At 36.4% G+C, this 17,917-nt stretch overlaps 3 protein-coding genes across 4 annotated transcripts in view; 1 reads left to right on the top strand and 2 right to left on the bottom strand.

The window, feature by feature from the left end:
* Positions 1-17,481, bottom strand: part of LOC143485401 (putative G-protein coupled receptor 141) — a 58,136-nt gene extending 40,655 nt beyond the window's left edge. The window contains exon 1 of the mRNA XM_076984829.1: positions 17,212-17,481. Coding sequence (XP_076840944.1) covers positions 17,212-17,333 — 122 coding nt within the window. The 5' untranslated portion in view covers positions 17,334-17,481. The remainder of the gene's footprint in view (positions 1-17,211) is intronic.
* Positions 1,554-6,522, bottom strand: LOC143485392 (uncharacterized). Of its 2 annotated transcripts, XM_076984819.1 has the most exons (6): positions 6,389-6,522; positions 6,081-6,197; positions 5,608-5,727; positions 5,208-5,318; positions 5,004-5,135; positions 1,554-4,044 (listed from the first exon to the last, which is right to left on the bottom strand). In XM_076984819.1, exons 1-6 carry the CDS (start codon positions 6,476-6,478, stop codon positions 1,831-1,833), a joined length of 2,784 nt encoding a protein of 927 aa, XP_076840934.1. In that variant the 5' UTR covers positions 6,479-6,522; the 3' UTR covers positions 1,554-1,830. The 2 variants fall into 2 exon arrangements, with proteins under 2 accessions (XP_076840934.1, XP_076840935.1); XM_076984820.1 differs by lacking the exon at positions 1,554-4,044 and having other exon boundaries at positions 4,923-5,135.
* Positions 6,696-14,418, top strand: LOC143485393 (BEN domain-containing protein 6-like). Its single transcript, XM_076984822.1, has 7 exons — positions 6,696-6,912; positions 7,880-8,022; positions 11,256-11,354; positions 12,308-12,452; positions 12,896-13,047; positions 13,428-13,644; positions 14,145-14,418. Exons 1-7 carry the CDS (start codon positions 6,696-6,698, stop codon positions 14,258-14,260), a joined length of 1,089 nt encoding a protein of 362 aa, XP_076840937.1. The 3' UTR covers positions 14,261-14,418.
* Positions 17,482-17,917: the final 436 nt, after the last annotated feature.

The following is a 17,917-nucleotide window of genomic DNA, read 5'->3' as shown; positions in this document are numbered from 1 at the left end:
GGTTCACGAGAACGAGATTTTAAGAAAACTAAAATGACAAATTATATGACTGGACAACAGACTTTTATTTAACGGAGTTACACATGCATTTTGAAATGTTTTATTAAAACTCTTAACATGCATGATGTAAGCACGAACTTTTAATAAACTTCTTCCTCTACAAATTGAAATTAAAATAAAATTTCATGAAAGTTAAAATAAGTAAAAATATTTCTCCTTTTTTCAAGCACAAACAATATTACAGTGAGTCCCCGCTTAATGTGTTAGAGACTGAAAAGTCCGTCGTAAATACTGTATAGAAAAAACGAACAATGTTCTCGTACACTACACTCCACTGAGCTGCCACTGCTCCTCCGCAAAATAAAATAAAAGTCGGTCGTAATTTTGGTCCGTCGTTAACCAGACCCGTCGTTAAGAGGGGACTCACTGTGTGCAAATAGTGCAAACAGAGCCTGACCAAGTATGTCCCTGAGTTTGCTGCAACTACACTGCCATGTTTATTTTTAAGAATATTAACATCCCCACACTGCTCCCGATATCCTTCGCTGTCCCTGCTACCTCTGTTCAAGTGAGATACGTTGATTTGAGTACTGAGCTGTGGTGTAAATGTCTCTGTATCCTGCTCGTATTAGTCGCGGTGTACGGCATTATTTTTAACGTGACGAGAAATCTCGCTGAGTTACATCTCATCACACCCCTATGTTTCAATTATTTCATTTTTCCTGTAAATATATTTTAAGACTATATATTAAGAATAAGATAGTTATGTAAACCACTTTATACTATATTCTTATACTTCATGCGTTTCACACCACTCGGATTAGACCTGGAATTAGTAAATGTTCAGTTAAAAATAATTTTAAAAACTCAATACAGTATTATAAATGTGAAGATATATATTATTATGATTATATACCCTTACCAAAAAGAAGTTTATTCAAGTGTACTATGAGTATACTTATTTTGTACTAAAACTGAGGAAGTATACTTGAAGTTTACTTTTTATAAACTATATTTTAGATACTTAAGAAAAGTATACTGAAGTATACTTGGCTTATACTGAAAAGTATAAACAGAAGTCTAAAACTAAGTACATTCATAGTTAGTCTTAGAATAGTATACTGAAGTATACTTGGCTTATCCTGAAAAGTATAAACAGAAGTCTAAAACTAAGTACATTCATAGTTAGTCTTAGAATAGTATACTGAAGTATACTTGGCTTATACTGAAAAGTATAAACAGAAGTCTAAAACTAAGTACATTCATAGTCTTAGAATAGTATAGTGAAGTATACTTGGCTTATACTGAAAAGTATAAACAGAAGTCTAAAACTAAGTACATTCATAGTTAGTCTTAGAATAGTATAGTGAAGTATACTTGGCTTATACTGACAAGTATACAGAATAGTTTAAGTATATGTGGCCTTTACTTGTACTTAAACCTTTGATCAATATATACTTAAGAAAAGTATAATTAAGTATTCTTGCCTTATACAGAAGTATACTTGACTTGTAGTTTGGGGTGGAATAGCTTAGAGTAAATAGTACATGGGCGGAAGTGAATCAGATCTTTATGTACACAGAGTTATTAAACAGTACAGAAACAGATAAACAATTGGCTAATTCTATTGACAGTAGTTTTCCAAGGTTTGAGAGGATTTTAACAAGCTTGATTCATATTATAATACATAACATTATACACATGCACACACATATATAAAACATATTTTTGTAAGCTCATCACAAAACATTAAGCCAAACAGCAGTAAGTATCTTAAAGTAATACAGTGGCTACAACACTCAATTTTTGATTAAACTCATGACTGCTCTTTTAGTCCCGTTCATGGCGATTTGGCAAAGGTGTAACGTACAATTTGTCAACTGTTTCAACAACAACACATTTCATTGCTATCATGTCTGGCCATATAGCACTGACATTTCCAGTCTTCCTCACCTCATGTGTAAAAGTACACTGTACATTTATTTGTGAATCTTTACACAATGGCCTGCTAGATGTAGCAAGTACCTCAACTAATACACAGCAATGTTTGGTACATGCACAATTTGCAGGGCTTTGATGTGCACAGTGTTGTTTAAAAACAACTAAGTCATTAATTAAACACAATGTACCATCTTTCAAGTATACAACACTGTTATACCTTTTCTTTAGCCTCTCATATTTTTGACTGTGATACAAAACTCCATCAACCAAAAAACGGCTGAAAGACCAGAAGCAATTACTTAGATTTCCACATAACTTGGTGATGGCAAGCCTATACGAAGCTGTGATGTTTTCTTGCAATGGGGGATGTCCAAAACCCTTGACACTTTCATTTAATATTTCACATTTTTCAGTTTTTCGCTTATTAAAGTGAAGTTCTTCCACAAATGACCGAACCTTTGCATTTGTGATAGTATGCTTGGTCTTTTCTGGCAATTCTCTCCACAGCAGAAATTTTCTAGCTATTTGTGAAGGGATATACTGTGTTCCATGACAATACTTAAGTAGAGTGCCCATATTGGATTCAAACACGAATGTTGACGTAGCCCATAATGGCCCCCAGTTTTTTACACTTTGAGTAACATGTGTGAGTAAGTGTATGTTGAAAGTCATGTGATGTTTCCCGTACAATCTTTGAAATTCAATGACAAATTTTTTAAGAGCCAGTTCTGACATCAAGATGCTTCTAGTTTTGATCTTATCCTGAAGCAATGTATATATACCAAACACCAAAAGGAACAAATGATTCCAAAATCTGGCAGGGAGTATACCTTTCAAGACAGGCAGAGCATAGAAAAGAAGAAATGCTCGCCATTCTGAAGCTTTCCAGAACTTCCGTTCACTCATTGACCTTGGTGTCCTGGTTATCTCAACAGGAGGTTTTATTTTTATAAGTCGCAAATTAACCTCTTCGATCTGTTTGCCAATGTACCAGGCAGCTTCACTGTTTGCTGTATCAAACCACAGTGTGGACAGTTGCCGAGTGACTCCAAGACACACATTGTGTTGATATTCAGGAATAAAACCATTTATCATTTGGAAGTGGCAAAGCTTCATTAACGGAGATGGCCCTTTGACGCCAAACACTGGCTCATTATCTGAAGCTGACATCGCATGACTAAAATGATCTCTCTCATTTCGAAGCGGGGGTTCAGGTCGATCATATGGATAGGATTTACCACCTTTATGATAACAAAAATCACATCCATAAAAACCATTGAACTGCTTTGTGTTACGAAGCAATGGACGAGCCATCGAATCAGAGCTACAAACCAGCACAAACACTCTAGAAACATGAGAGTTCCCCTGTATGTCTTGCCACTCGATACCTGCAGTCTCTAATAAAGAGGCTTCTTTAACAAAGGGTGTTAGTAATGTTAACATGGACGGTTTACTTGGTCCAAACCATAACGCTGACATCAAAATGTGCTTTTTTCTCACTTCTGGTTTCAGTTCAATTACCTGACACTGAATAGGCCAAATGCTGCATTTAGAACTTTTGAACACTGGTGCGCCATCAAAATTCCAAATTAGTGACAAGTCATCTTTTCCAAGAACTCCACTGTCATGTAACTTTTGATACTCTTTGCCAGACTGTATGTCAGAGAGAACCCCAGAGGTTCTAGTTTTTTCATTAAGACTGACCATGTGTTCTTGCAGAAGTTGCTGAATTTGTGCATACAGGGGCAACACAAGAAAATAGAAGCCATTCTTTAGATTTGCACTGGCGTCAAATACCGTGTTGCAAGAGTCACACTGAAAGGGACACTCTGCTCTAATGCCAAGGTATTTTGAACAGCTTTCACAGTAAAAGTGAACTTCAAAATTGGATGAACTTCCAAATTCTTTGTGGAAAAGGTAATGTGAAGATGGGATAAGACCTGGAAACATTATGTTAAACATTTCCAATAAGTGAGTAAACGCTTCACCGGTTAAATTATGCCGCAACAAATAGGACATCAGCATCAATATACTTTCTCCTTTAGAAAGAGGTGCCCCAGGATACAAGGGCTTGTCACCAGCATCAGCTCTATCTTCGTTGCCCTAAAGAGAAAGAAAGGGAGACAAAAGATGTAAAAATGTGAGCAGCTACAGAACAAAGCAGGAATATTAGTCCAGCATGTTTTCTTCTATTTTATCAAATGTAATTTTCTAGAAATGCTTACCTTAGGCTATCACAAAATTAATGATAATTTCATCATATTATAAAAAGCTACAAACCCAATAGAAAGAGTAGCGACCTGTATGTGTACCTGTATGCTCAACTTTAGTAGAGTCTTCGTTTATATAATTACTCAGGCATACTATGAGTCCTAAAATATCCTTCGTAGTTTATTTGTGAAAAGTGGATCATGCAAATATAAATAATAAGTCACGTTTACTTTTTATTGTGTAATTACAATTATTTTGCTATCACCTCTGCTGAATGGTGGCATAAGGCTGCTATTTTGGCATAATCCATATTGCTGTCTTTTATTGTCCATTATGTTCATATGCTAAAAGTGTTACTTTGAGACTGTGCAATGAAAGTGAATAAACAGAAACACTGCAGTGATAAAACAATTAATTGATATTTCACAATTATGTAGACTCAAATTGCGACCAAACCCAAAACACTACCAAAATTCAATTCTGTTCGATTCTGATCTACACAAGCAATTATCTACAAGCCCACACAGTGCAGGAGTGATGCCACATTGCTGTATAGATATGGAACAATTTAACTCATGACTCTGTAACACCTTAAGCAAGTTTTATTTTGTCTCTATTTTGAAATAGTCTGATATTCAGAATGCCTTGCACTACTACCTGCCTCAACTCCACCTCACACAACTTAAAAATAAAGCATCATGTCAGGACAAAAACTCCAAAAAACAGCTGCTACAGTCAGTCATAGCTATTTTATATTGTCTACATTACACTCATTTTACAAAATGATCTTCTTTACGTGAGTTATTAAACTTAATTACTAGCACTTTGTCATTCAACCATTTACTACATACCACTGAAAATTCTGAGGTGCTTCCTCCACCAATATTGTCCTCCATCAAATCTTCACTGTCCCCATCATTTCCAGCTTCACTCCTGGTAGCATGAAGCATGCTTCCTTCAGAATCTGACAGGTCTTCCCCATACTACAGGTTAAAGAATATCAATATAAATGTCTAAAAGGTATAAAACTGTGTGATGTATAATTATTTATGTACCTCTTGAATGTCAGCACCAAACAGGCTACTTGTGGAGGAGTTTTCATTGTCCACTTCACCATCATCATCTTCACTGCTGGATGCATTGCTCATGTCATCTTCAATGTTGTTCTAAAGATTAACAAGGGAAAAAGAATAAACAACTGAATTAATGGCAAAATATCATTGAATTTATGAAGGCCCTCTGCTGCCTTCATAAATGGAGTTTGTCATTTGGCCATAATAAAGTGGAATCTTTCTGTAAGGGGGATAAATGCTCTCACCAACTATCACAGCAATCCACTAACTACAAGTAATATCTTGTGTGGAGTTAGCCCAGCATATTTTAAGATTTGTTGTTGGAGCAATGAGTTGGATGAAAAGAAATAACAATGCCAGTAGACAAAACTTGTGTATGTACCTCTTGAATGTCAGTACCCATAAGGCTAGTTGTGGAGGAGTTTTCATTGTCCACTTCACTGCTGGATACAGTACTCATATCATCTTCTGGGTTTACTCCGTCATACTCAATGTCTAAAGGCTAACAAGGGAAAAACATTAAAAGTAAACATAAAAAAACACCAGACCTTTATTGTACCACAAATAATCGATACTAGAACTGGGCCGTGTTTGTTAATCACTAATGGGTGACAGATACTGTTTATGAGAAGGACAAACAGAAGTAAGGTAAAAGTTTATTTGACAACTCAAAGACATATAAAGTGGAAGTCATGAAAACAAATCATGTAGTACAGTATGAATAACATTATTACTGCTGTAAAAAGAGATGCTCTCCATGGGCAATATGGACAAAATTAACTATCACAGTATGTCTGACTGAACACCTTAGTATCGATATTATAATAACACTGTAGGGAATAATAGTGTTAATACCTCTTGAATGTTAATACCTCTCTTCTCAAAGTGCTCATTTCCAATTTTTTCATCTTCACTGTTGGAAGTGTTACTACTGTCACCTCCAGTATTTCTTGGACCATTTTTATTGTAGTTCTACTTGTAGACAAGGAAAGATAGAATGTTTAAAAGTTAGGGGAAAAAAGATAGTAATTTCTTTCTCCAAGGTTAATATTATTGATTAAATCATAAACTTATGCATGTCATAAATAACACATTTTAATTCATTACGTCTGTCTAAAGGCATGTGTGTAGTATTTTAATGTCTTATAATAAACGTTACTTACTTTTGCATTCCATCTGAACTTGGTTCGCCTTGGGATTCTTTCTGTGTCGTTCTCCAAGTATCGTTTGTAAGGTCCTGAACGTTTCGCCATTTTGTCGCTTGTTGCACAGAAGCTAGAGAACACGCAGAGATATGTGTTCGGAGAATCTCCTGCTTCCCGCAATTCTTTTCGTCGCAGTCACGCATATCTCGCGAGAGCAGGCCATTTGATCTGTTCGCGCGCTGATTAGACCGTTGAGCATCTTCTGCCGTTAGCATATACGAACAATATAAAACAGACGACCGCAGTATAACAGTATTGTGTCACAATGGCATTTGCCATATATTACTTTAAGGACAAGACCGTGGAAGTTGGGAAAACTGATTGGATGAGTACTGAAGACCAGCAATGTACATCTTCAGAAATGATCACACAGTGCCCCAGACTCGATGATGAAGATGGATGGATAAATGTAAAGTGGAACAAAGGCAGAAAAAAGAAAGATGGTTCAGCCTTTTTTCCTGCAAAGGTGTTAATGCTCAGTGGTAAGTAACTTTCTAAGTTCTGTATTTGAATTGGGCTACGTCGACAGAGACTTTTACAGAGACTTTTGGCGCCGTAAGGTTTGAAAACTCCGGTGTTCCGGTCAACAGTGAGAAACAGATTTTAAAAACGCTCGTCCTCAAAGTTAAACATTATCAGACGTTACATATCCAACATTGTACGTTGCTTTTGGCCAGTTGACGTTTTATTATTTGTAAGGACAGCAAATTCATATTTACTAACCAGTTTTCTATGTGGAGGTCGCTAATGTAGTGTAGTCACATAGTGCTGGGTGTGGTATGCTAGCTTAAGAGTTTCACCCTGAGCAAAGCTCTCTTTAAAAACCTTCACAGTAAAAATAAGAATAAAACTGGAAAGTTATGTTCTAAGTGCTACTGAAGTAGAGATTTCTGACTCAGTGTATGAGAAAAGACAAAGTAGATAAAGTGTAGTAAAATAAACACTTAAATGTGTGCTTTCAACGTTTTCTTTCACATAGTCTGAAAGAGTCCATGTTATTGAAGCAAAAATAATCCTAAATCTCAAAATTGACCAGTGCACGAAACAAACGTTGCTACAATATTGTCAAAAGGTGGTGCTTTTTTATATTGTCCGAACAAGGTTGTCACAATGTCTTATGGTATTATGACTACTTACTGGCAACTTAGAGTTCCATGCAGATATGGTACGTATGAAGAATTCTATAAGGTTATGATAGCGTAGTGACAGCATTACCACTACGTTGTTACAACATTGTGACAACTTTCTGAGAAATGACATTTCAACATTGTGGGCACTAAAGCAATAGATTGTTACAATGTTGTCACATCATAACTGTGTTTGCAGGGAAGTGTAGTGTGTTAGGTTGCCACCAATGAGTATGTTAGGGAGAGTGCAGAGATCACACATAGCTTGATGACCCATTTGGCATTTTATTTTGCTCAGTGTACACAAAACTTTTTCACACAGACAACTACAGTGACCTTTGCCATAAGAGAGAGGAATTCATAAAGGGTGTGGACATCTGGAACCAGTCACTCAAGAGGAAGACCAAGCCAAACAGCAGGTGGATGAGGGATGTGGAAGAGGCAGACGAAATACCAGTAAAACAGGTAATTACATTCATACAGTTAAGGAACAGTAGAATTAAATGCCATCTAGGGGTGGGCGATATAATATCGTTCACAAAAATACCAGTACATTTCTTTATTCGATAGGATTTCGCTATATCGCGACATTATGACGCAAGGACGCAGGTTGTGCGTGCAGCGCGCAAAATAAACATGGCCAACAGCGGAGAGAGCAGCAGTGCTCACACTGTGAATGATTTAGTTCCTAAACGAGGAGCTACATCAGTAGTGAACTGATGAACTGTAGTGAACATGAACTGAAAACCTAAAACACTACGAACCTGAAAATGGAACAGAGACTTTAACCATACACAAACACGAAGCTAATCAAAACCACGAATCACAGATAAGGCGTGAATACCGTGCACATCCAACTAGGAAATAAAGAAACGACAATGATCCCCGAAGGTATAGTCTGGACATAGGCAATATACACACACACACTTGTAAAACTAAGACGAGCTAACACGGAACAGCTGAAACAGAGTGGCGTGACAAGAACAAGGAAAACATAAAAACAATGAGACTAGAAGGGGGCGGAGCCAGACATGACAACTACAAGCTAGAAATCACTATACGTTCTTATATGTGCTATGCCTACCCCGCTCTGCTGCAATTCATCACGGGTAACGTCGTGCGGAAGCCAGTATGTTATTAACTAGCCAGTATGTTAACTATTCTCATGCGGACACTACGTTGCCCACAATGCATTGCGCACACAACGTCAAAACCATTTCTGTCTGGTGATGCATGATTTAACCCATCCGTGCAGTGAAACACACACATACACACCAGTGAACGAACACTAGGGGGGCTGTGAGTACACACGTGCCCAAAGCGGTGGGCAGCCTTAGCCCTGGCACCCAGGGAGCAGTAGGGGTTAAGTGCCTTGCTCAAGGGCACTTCAGTCATGGCCTAGCTGGGAATCAAACCCACAAACCCAGGGAGCAGGGTTCCTTACCACTACACCATGACTGCCCTTTAGGGGAGTTTAGGTCATTTATTTAAATTTAAATCAATTTAACCAAGATACCACAATGAACAGTGACCTGTCACATCACCCACAAATCAACTGTTCACTATACAATACTCACTCCTACCGACCACACGAGGGTGAAGCAGCTCATACACCAGTTTTCCTGTTCCACCTTAAATAGTGCAGCAGAAGCCAAAATTTTGGCTAACTGCCACAATATTTAAGGTGGAAAGGAACAACAGGAATAAAAAGCTGACTTCACCCTCATGCGATAAAAGTGAGTATTGAACAGTGAACTGTTGATCTGTGGGTGAACACTGGTGATAGATTTAAAACCGTAACGTTAATGACGAAAGGGGCGGAGTTGAGTTTGTGTTGCTGGTTAATCCACAGGACAGTAAAAGAAAACCAAACCACAGACGTTGTGGAGCTCCTCGGATTCGAGGTCCACCAACCGCCAACACACAAGTTGTAGCTCAACACTTCTGTATGTTGTGGTTTGTTTTCTTGGAGGTCCTTATATCTGCTGCTCAATAGCAGCTCATTTTTCAGTTCAGTTCAAATCTCTCTTCATCACACCAACATCACGTCTAACATCTACTGTGATGTTCTGATTGTATCTTTCTCTCCTGATATCCTCTAAACTAGTGCAGCACAGACTCCTCACCTCCATCTCCTCCACTGTGTTCTTCACTTACTGCCTCTGTCTGGATTTAAATGTTGTTGGATAGACATAAGGGAAAAGATGGCATTAAGGCTGGGCGATATGGAGCAAAAATAATATCTCGATATTTTTTAGCTGAATGGCGATATACGATATATATCTCGATATTTTTTCTTCCCAAAAGGTAATAACAAAGAGGCAGTAATAAGTCAAATCTACGTCCCAAATGAGTTGCGCGAAGAAGAGAGGCAGGACAGGGCGGAAGTTGTTAAAAGAGAAACTCGAGTAAATTCACTATTCACAGTGTTGTGCGTGAACGAGTTCAAAAGAACGCGTTCATTGAATCATTCATTTTTTCGTGAATGTTGAACTGAACGCAACACATTTTTTAATAACTTGAACGTGAATTAGTGCACATTGTGTCATGAACGGTAGACATCACTGTAAATGAACGTTGGAATTTGTTTCCATTGAAAACTGAGTGACATCTGTTTTCTCTTTTGAAACGCAACGAGAGAAAGTTCCTCCCTCCTGTATTCTCGCTGGTGCCGCTTAAATGCGGAGGACAATTTTCAATGTGATGAAAAGTCACATTGACAAAAAATAAGCACATTTTACATTTTTTTTTTGAACCATAGATGTGGAAAATCACTTCCGTCCCTCAGTCTGCAGTTCGCACCATAGCGATGTGGTGGGGTGACATCAATGACTGACAATCCATACTGTTTATTTATGTGTGAAAAACCAAAACTGAAAAGCAAATTATCTTTCCACACATTTTTGTGACTACACTTAATCTCTTCGCCACAAAATGGAATTGTTTTTTAAGAAATAAATCCTGAATTTTTGTCAGACATGAATGTAGCCCACTTAGAAAAGCAGTCCACATTGCCTCAATGTTTAAAATTTGCACTAATTCATATTACTTCAAATTGTTTCACTTTTTTCCATTAAGAGTGGGACAGAACTGTTCATCATTAAATTGTAATCACTGTCAAACATCTTAAAAATTTGACTGTTTTTCAATAAAGAAATCAAGTGATTATCTGCCTATACCATAACTCCAGCAATCATGTCAGTGGTATGGAAATATTTCACAATTTCAGACAAAGACACATTTTGCATCATCAAAACCTTTTAAACCTTCACTGATGAGTGTCATTGCTGGCATGGCTGTTTGAGTACTTGGTGGTTTCCTTATTTTTATTTTTTGTTTTGCCCAAACATTTTCACTTAGGTACTTCCCTAAGCTGATGTTTAGTAAAAATGTTATTGTTTTTGTAAATCCTGTACTGATCATTTAACAATATCTTTGTCTCACTATCAGGGCCAATTTGGGTAAATGGTATGTGATTGTCTTTCGCTGAGTGTCTGAAAGCCTGGTGAATAGGAACATACACTGCATATTATTTTTTGGGAGACCAAAGTGACTAAAGATAGTTACGTAAAGACAAAGTTCCCTGATTGCAAACTGATTATTTTGGTAAACTGTAGAAATCAGACCTATCTGTAGTATAGCTGATTCTAATAATACACCCATGCTATTGAAAAACTTTAAATGTTTTTTTTTTACAGCAAAAGAGCAAAAAGGCACCCAGCACTTCAAAAGAGGCATCAGATCAAATAATTGAAAAACTGAAGAAGGAGTTGATGGCAAAGCAAGCATATTTAGAGGTAAATTATTTACACAGTTTGGAGTTTAAGTTATGTGTTTAAAGGAGCAGTGTGTGACCCATAGCAAAACCCCACTTACCCACCCCTCCCTTTCCAATCACCTGTCCTGATTTCATTTCACTTTTACATGTTTTCGCTTGTTTTGGTGGCAAGCATTCACCCTTTCTTGATTTTTCTTGTACTAAATAAAAAGTATAATCCTTCTTTTATGTTGTAACCTCCATCACCTGTCTTCTAACAATGTATCCTACTGAGCATGCTCATATCATAGTACACCGTAGTAACTCAGTGTTTTACACATTTAATTGTGTTTTTAATGTTAATTTAGGTTAGACTTAGTTTAATAATCACTGCTACCTCACTGATAAACTGGCTTACACCAGCAAACATCCTAATTATTCTTTTAATGCTGGTACTTTCTTTTAATTTCCTGATAAGAAAATAAGCTTCCTAATAAGCTTCTTTAAGGTGGAAGAGGAAAATTCAGAGATTTGGGGATAAGGAGATTTAAGCTATCAAGATATGCCACCAGCAATTTTATGTGAACTCGTACCTATAAATATGCACTACAGTCTGAAATTCTGAGAAGGATTCTGTATTTGCCACATCTTCCAGCCGGTGCTATAGCGCGACAAATTCCAGCTTCCACTTCAACATAAAAGCACGAAAGGCACTCTTTACAGCCAGTGTGTGGTTTGTCCGTTCTGGGCTACTGTAGAAACATAGTGGTGCTACACTGTTGGAAAATGAGCCGCTCCTAATATTGGTTCCGAACCCATTTAAAGCCAGAGAGCTGAATGTCTGTAGAACAGATCTTATGCATACAATACAACATTGCATCCCATCACTATATATATATATATATATATAAAGGCTCATTCTAAACACAACACTCCCTAATGACTTTATAATTATATGCTAATGAAAATGATGATGATTTTCTTTTGGTGTAGTTATCTACCGAAAAAGAGGACTCATCAGATGAGGACTTAACGCCTAGGAACTGGAGTAAGGCGCAGCAGAAAATAAAGGAGCTTAAAAGGGAGAACAAGAGGCTGAAAGAAGGCAACGCTAAAGAGATACTAGATGCCTTGAGAGGTGATATTTTTTATTTGAAATAATTAAATTAAATCAGTACCCCATTTGTATGCAACATCACAATGTAGCAAAATAAATCAACATAAATGAATGTCGCAACCCTTACCAGATCACACTGAAACGATGTGGACTCATAAACTGCAGTACAGAAACATGAAAAATATATAAGCCTCGCTGGAAGGCAGAGCGTAAGAATGGCAGTTTCGGTTGGTCCTTCTGTCCATCAACACTTAACTTCAATACATTAACTTCAGGGTTCATAGAGGTCCCCCTAAGTTTCACGAGAATCTAAAAAATCCATCTGTTCTCACTCGCCTTATCTTTTGAATGTTTATTTCTTCTTTTAAAGTGACTGTCCTGATGTTTGGAAATTGCCTCAACATGCAGTCATGAGACTTGAACTTTCACCTTTATAATGATTTATATGTTCATTCTCTTAACAGAGCTTCCTGTGGTAGTTGCAAATTTAAAAGACATAACTGAAAAACTTGCAGTTCAACCCTCAACTCCTGCATCCATCTGCTCAACACCCACAACATCTGTAAACTCAGCAGTTTCTGGATGTGTTTCTACCCAAGCAGTGTCTGATGATATGGTATGTACCCAGAGTGTAGTGTCTTCATCAGGTTGTCCCCTGCATGGCACAGTAGCATTTTGCACCCCCTATTGCTTTGTGGTGGTGCAGTGGGGGTCCTGACCACTGAAGAACCATGAGGGGTGAAAGGGTCTAACAGTATACAGAGAAACAGATGAACTACAGTCTGTAATTGGAGAACTACAAAGTACTCCTATATGGTCACTACTGCTGATAAAATGGACAATGAGATACAAGGAGGTGTATCTAATAAAGTGGCAGCTGGGTTTACATACTGCATAGATTTCTCAGAGAATATGTTGTTATTTTATCATTACTTTGGTGTGTAACAACTATGTATGACCAATTGCAAACTAACTGATCACTCAATTGTTCTGCAGGTCTTTCTTTTGCCAGGCTCTGATGTCAAAGTCCCTAGACGACAGCTTAACTCTCTGCGTACTACGAATCCGTCAGTCTACATCGGTGACCTTGCTGTGCTTGTCTATGGCAGGGAAACACTGTCTCATTCTAGTTTGACAGGGAGACAATCAGGGGCACACAAGGACATGGAATCAAAGCCACAACTTGATAACACAAAACTTGATGCTATAATAGGTAACTGCATTTAAATAAAATTACATTTTATTCTAAAATAAATTTCTACACATTATGTTTGTATAGTTTTTAACAAAATGACTGGAATGTTTCATTTTGGAAGTGACCATGATTTAGTTACTGTCACCTCGCACATGGAACAAAAATGGAAAGTTCCAAACAATGATTCAATGTTGAGTTAAATCTCTCTGTATGTAACTGTAATCTGGGATCATCAGTTTATATTTGTGAATGTGGCAAAAAACATTGCTGCAAACAAAAGAACCTAAAAATGAACTTTAATTTATGTGAAGGAAGACCTTTAAAGGACATTTTCAATTATTTGTAGGTAAACGTAGTAATTTTGCCAATTGCATTAGTCCTCATACTTGCCTGATAAAACTGAATTTCACATTGTAGAGACATACTGCTTTGACTGTTTTATTATGTTAACTCTGGATGTTGATCATGGTGTGATAGAAAGTAATGAGGTTTTTTTGTTTTGTTTCTGTGTGTCCCAGGCCATGCCCTGTCAAAGTTTCCTGACATCAGCGTCCAAGATGTGAGACGCATTATAAGAAAAAAATGCAACAACGAAAGCTATACAAGTCAAGTCACTGCAAAGAAGACCATGTGAAAATTTTTTTGGTTGGATTTGTGGTTCCTCTGCCTCTGTGGTTCCTTCTGTCTTGTCCTAAACTGGTGTTAATTTGAATTATGTTCTTAATTTGGCATCCATTGTTATTTGTTATATTTATTTGTTACATTTTGATATATAAAGAAATATGTTCTTAATCATGAGTATGTCTTGTTTATTTTTATGTATGTAATCCACTGGTAAGTCTACTTAAAGTACAGTTAAAGGTATATTTAAAGTGTAAAAAATTGAAACTAAATTGAAATTATTGTATACTTAAAACATATAAGTAGTAAACTATAATTATTATGTTAAGTTCAAAAGTAAGCTTATTTGTATACTGTTAGTTTACTAGTTATATACTTATATCCCACTTTTAAGTGTATGAAAGTACACTTTTAAGAATACTCTTAGTAAACTAGCAGTATACAAATAAGCTTACTTTTAGTATATTAACAGTACAAAATAAAACCTAAATGTAAACTAGTTGTGTACTCAAAGTTTACTATTCTTACACTTAAAGTATACTTAACAGTGTACTTTCATAAACTAAAAACTAGACTAGAAGTATATAACTAGTAAACTAACAGTATACCTGTAAGTTTACTTTTAGTATAGTTGTAGTACAAAATAAAACCTAAATGTAAACTAGTTGTGTACTCAAAGTTTACTATTCTTACACTTAAAGTATACTTAACAGTGTACTTTCATAAACTAAAAACTAGACTAGAAGTATATAACTAGTAAACTAACAGTATACCTGTAAGTTTACTTTTAGTATAGTTGTAGTACAAAATAAAACCTAAATGTAAACTAGTTGTGTACTCAAAGTTTACTATTCTTACACTTAAAGTATACTTAACAGTGTACTTTCATAAACTAAAAACTAGACTAGAAGTATATAACTAGTAAACTAACAGTATACCTGTAAGTTTACTTTTAGTATAGTTGTAGTACAAAATAAAACCTAAATGTAAACTAGTTGTGTACTCAAAGTTTACTATTCTTACACTTAAAGTATACTTAAAAGTATACTTTTATAAACTAAAAAGTGGGCCAATTTAGTCCCAAGAAGTATTGAATTAGTAAACTTACCAGTATACTATTAGTACATTGATATTAGTATACTTACTACATAAGTATATTTCCCAAGTATACTTTAAGTTTACTTAAAAAATAAACTTTAAGTATACTTTTTTTTGGTAAGGGTATATAATCGCTAAATACAAAAATATCATTTTCACTCACACATTAACTCAAGCAATTTGACATGCTGATTGCTTTTCTGTAACAGCTACCGCAATATTACATTTACGCTTAAATAACTTCAAGCTACAGTGGTGTGAAATACGATGCTCGGCTGATTTTTGCATTTAACTCCGATCAGCCGTTTTCAAACCGAAAACTGAGTACGTCAGATCTGGGTAAGACAACTCAGAGTTCAGGGTTAAGTTTAGAGTTTGTTAAACCCGCTTTGTGGAATACCCCCGGGTCACAACCAGCCAGTAACTTACCACAGCGATATCAGTATTAACTAATTCAAGTCACCACGGGAAACAAATAAATAACTAAACTACATAAAAGAAAACTAAAGTGAACAACCAGACGAACGCATACCATATGATCCTTCAAATTCCTCCCCGATCCCACATTGTGAATATCAAGGCTGTAAACAGGCACATGCAGATTCCATAGAGAAAATTTAATTTCAGAATCAAGACTATATTTAGTTTAGTACTTATATTACTGCAGATAAAACCATATGAATTATTACATAAAACTGTAGTTGCTCAGGTAAATTGTGATGCACTTTTCCCCTGTTAATTTCAAATCACCTTGCTAATACAGCTAGTTAAATAATGACACAGGGGTGGGGTGGGTTATAACACAGCTTTAAAAAGCAGAGTTGTATAATCCAGGTTCAGAAAGTAAAAGTTAAAAAGTGTTACAACTATCACCTTACATACAACAAAAAAAAACTTTCTTGATTTTAGTAATTTTACAGAATGCCTAGGCATTGAAGACTGTGTGCCTGCAAATGTTTTTTTAAAAAGCATCTGATGAGGTCACAAAGAAAGACAAGTCAGTCAGGTCGGTTGTGAAGGCACATAGTATCTACCATGTAACACACACACACACACACACACACACACACACACACACACACACACACACACACACACACACACACACACACACACACACACACACTCCTGAGTAAAACAGAAAGTGGATATGAGTTATGGTCAGTCACAGAGAGAGAGAGCGCTTGTTCTGGATTATTATTTTATTATTATACAAAAACCTCTTTTTGAAGCATAATGCATGGTGTGGCCTCTGTTGTTGCTTGTTTTGTCTAATTGTTACAACCTACCCCAGTAGTGGGGTAGGTTGTAACAAAGGAACACCTTGTATTTGACATCAACTCACGAGGGCTATGGTGTTTGAATTGAATTTTGAATTGATGCCCCACGGTTTCAGAGATGGCTATAATCTGAAACAATAACTGTTACCTTTACTGTGAAACCGGTAGGCCTGTTTAATTCCTGACATCAGTTTACACATATCTAAACGTATACAACACAAACACAGACATCTATTCACCTGGTCACATCTTCCATATCCACATAAGCATCCATCTGACACCTCATATGAATTTGACATTTTCATATCGCGATTATATTTGTGATGCCAAATGACGCAGTTTTGACAACATAGTGGTGATGTTGTTTTTTGTTTATCATTTTTGATTGTTTGTTCTGCTATTTTCTCACTCCTTCTAATGCATATTCATTCTCTTTTTGAGTTAAATAAATTAATTATTTTAAGATTTCAAAATATACATTTAGTCTATTAAAATAAATCGCGCTTTATTTATGTTAAATAGTCATCTTCTGATGTGCTTTAATAGGATTCAAATAAATCTAATTGAAATGAAGTAAAACACTCACCAGTACATGTGCTTTACACTCTTCTTTAAACACGGAGTGTTCTTTATTTTGTGAGGCCAGTTTATTGAGGCTATTTTATCCATCCAGAAGGTCTGAAGTTGGGTAGTGAATGTAAGAATCATCCATTGTAAAGCTTTGTGGTTGTGGCCTCAGTGAGTCTTCCATTATGCTTGAGGAAGAATTGCCATGACTCTCTGCCACAGTGTGGATTACAGATTAACAAAGGCACTCAGCAAGAACAGTACTGGCATTGTTTGGGTCTCTGGCATTATTTTGGTAAGTGAAAATCCTCCTTATTCTCCCCATATATAAACAGTCTCTCTTTTGTTTCTGCTGCAAAAACTGTGACTAAATAAATATGGACAGACACTTGAAAGCTTCTGTTGCCTAATTGTTTTAAGTACGCAATCGATGACGCAGTAAAAAACATATAAGGCAAGACATTTCAGTTCTTGTGAACTTTAACCCTTATACACAGTGCTTGCGAAATGCTTCCTTGTCAAAGACAAGCACTTAATTTTCTGTAAGAGTACTTTACTGCTTCCTATAAATAGAATGGAGCAACTAAAATGCAACATAATTTTCTGGGTCTTAGAAGCACATAGTATGTTGTACTAGACAAACCTGGGTGTTACACTAGGAAGACAAACCTAGGTGTTACACTAGGAAGACAAACATAGGTGTTACACTAGGAAGACAAACCTGG

This window comes from Brachyhypopomus gauderio, unplaced genomic scaffold (genome assembly GCF_052324685.1).
Source record: "Brachyhypopomus gauderio isolate BG-103 unplaced genomic scaffold, BGAUD_0.2 sc34, whole genome shotgun sequence".
NCBI lineage: Eukaryota > Metazoa > Chordata > Actinopteri > Gymnotiformes > Hypopomidae > Brachyhypopomus > Brachyhypopomus gauderio.
The sequence above is the reverse complement of the archived record's forward strand: the minus strand, read 5'-3'. Positions and strand labels throughout refer to the sequence as shown.

Bases quoted from the DNA above. Each gene is read 5' to 3' on its own strand.
- LOC143485393 (XM_076984822.1), top strand. From the start codon at position 6,696: ATGGCATTTGCCATATATTACTTTAAGGACAAGACCGTGGAAGTTGGG. The intron at 12,453-12,895 runs GTGATATTTTTT...TTCTCTTAACAG, and splicing joins GATACTAGATGCCTTGAGAG to AGCTTCCTGTGGTAGTTGCA. The intron at 13,048-13,427 runs GTATGTACCCAG...ATTGTTCTGCAG, and splicing joins AAGCAGTGTCTGATGATATG to GTCTTTCTTTTGCCAGGCTC.
- LOC143485392 (XM_076984819.1), bottom strand. From the start codon at position 6,478: ATGGCGAAACGTTCAGGACCTTACAAACGATACTTGGAGAACGACACA. The intron at 6,198-6,388 runs GTAAGTAACGTT...GTCTACAAGTAG, and splicing joins AGTTCAGATGGAATGCAAAA to AACTACAATAAAAATGGTCC. The intron at 5,136-5,207 runs GTACATAAATAA...TTTAACCTGTAG, and splicing joins TTGGTGCTGACATTCAAGAG to TATGGGGAAGACCTGTCAGA.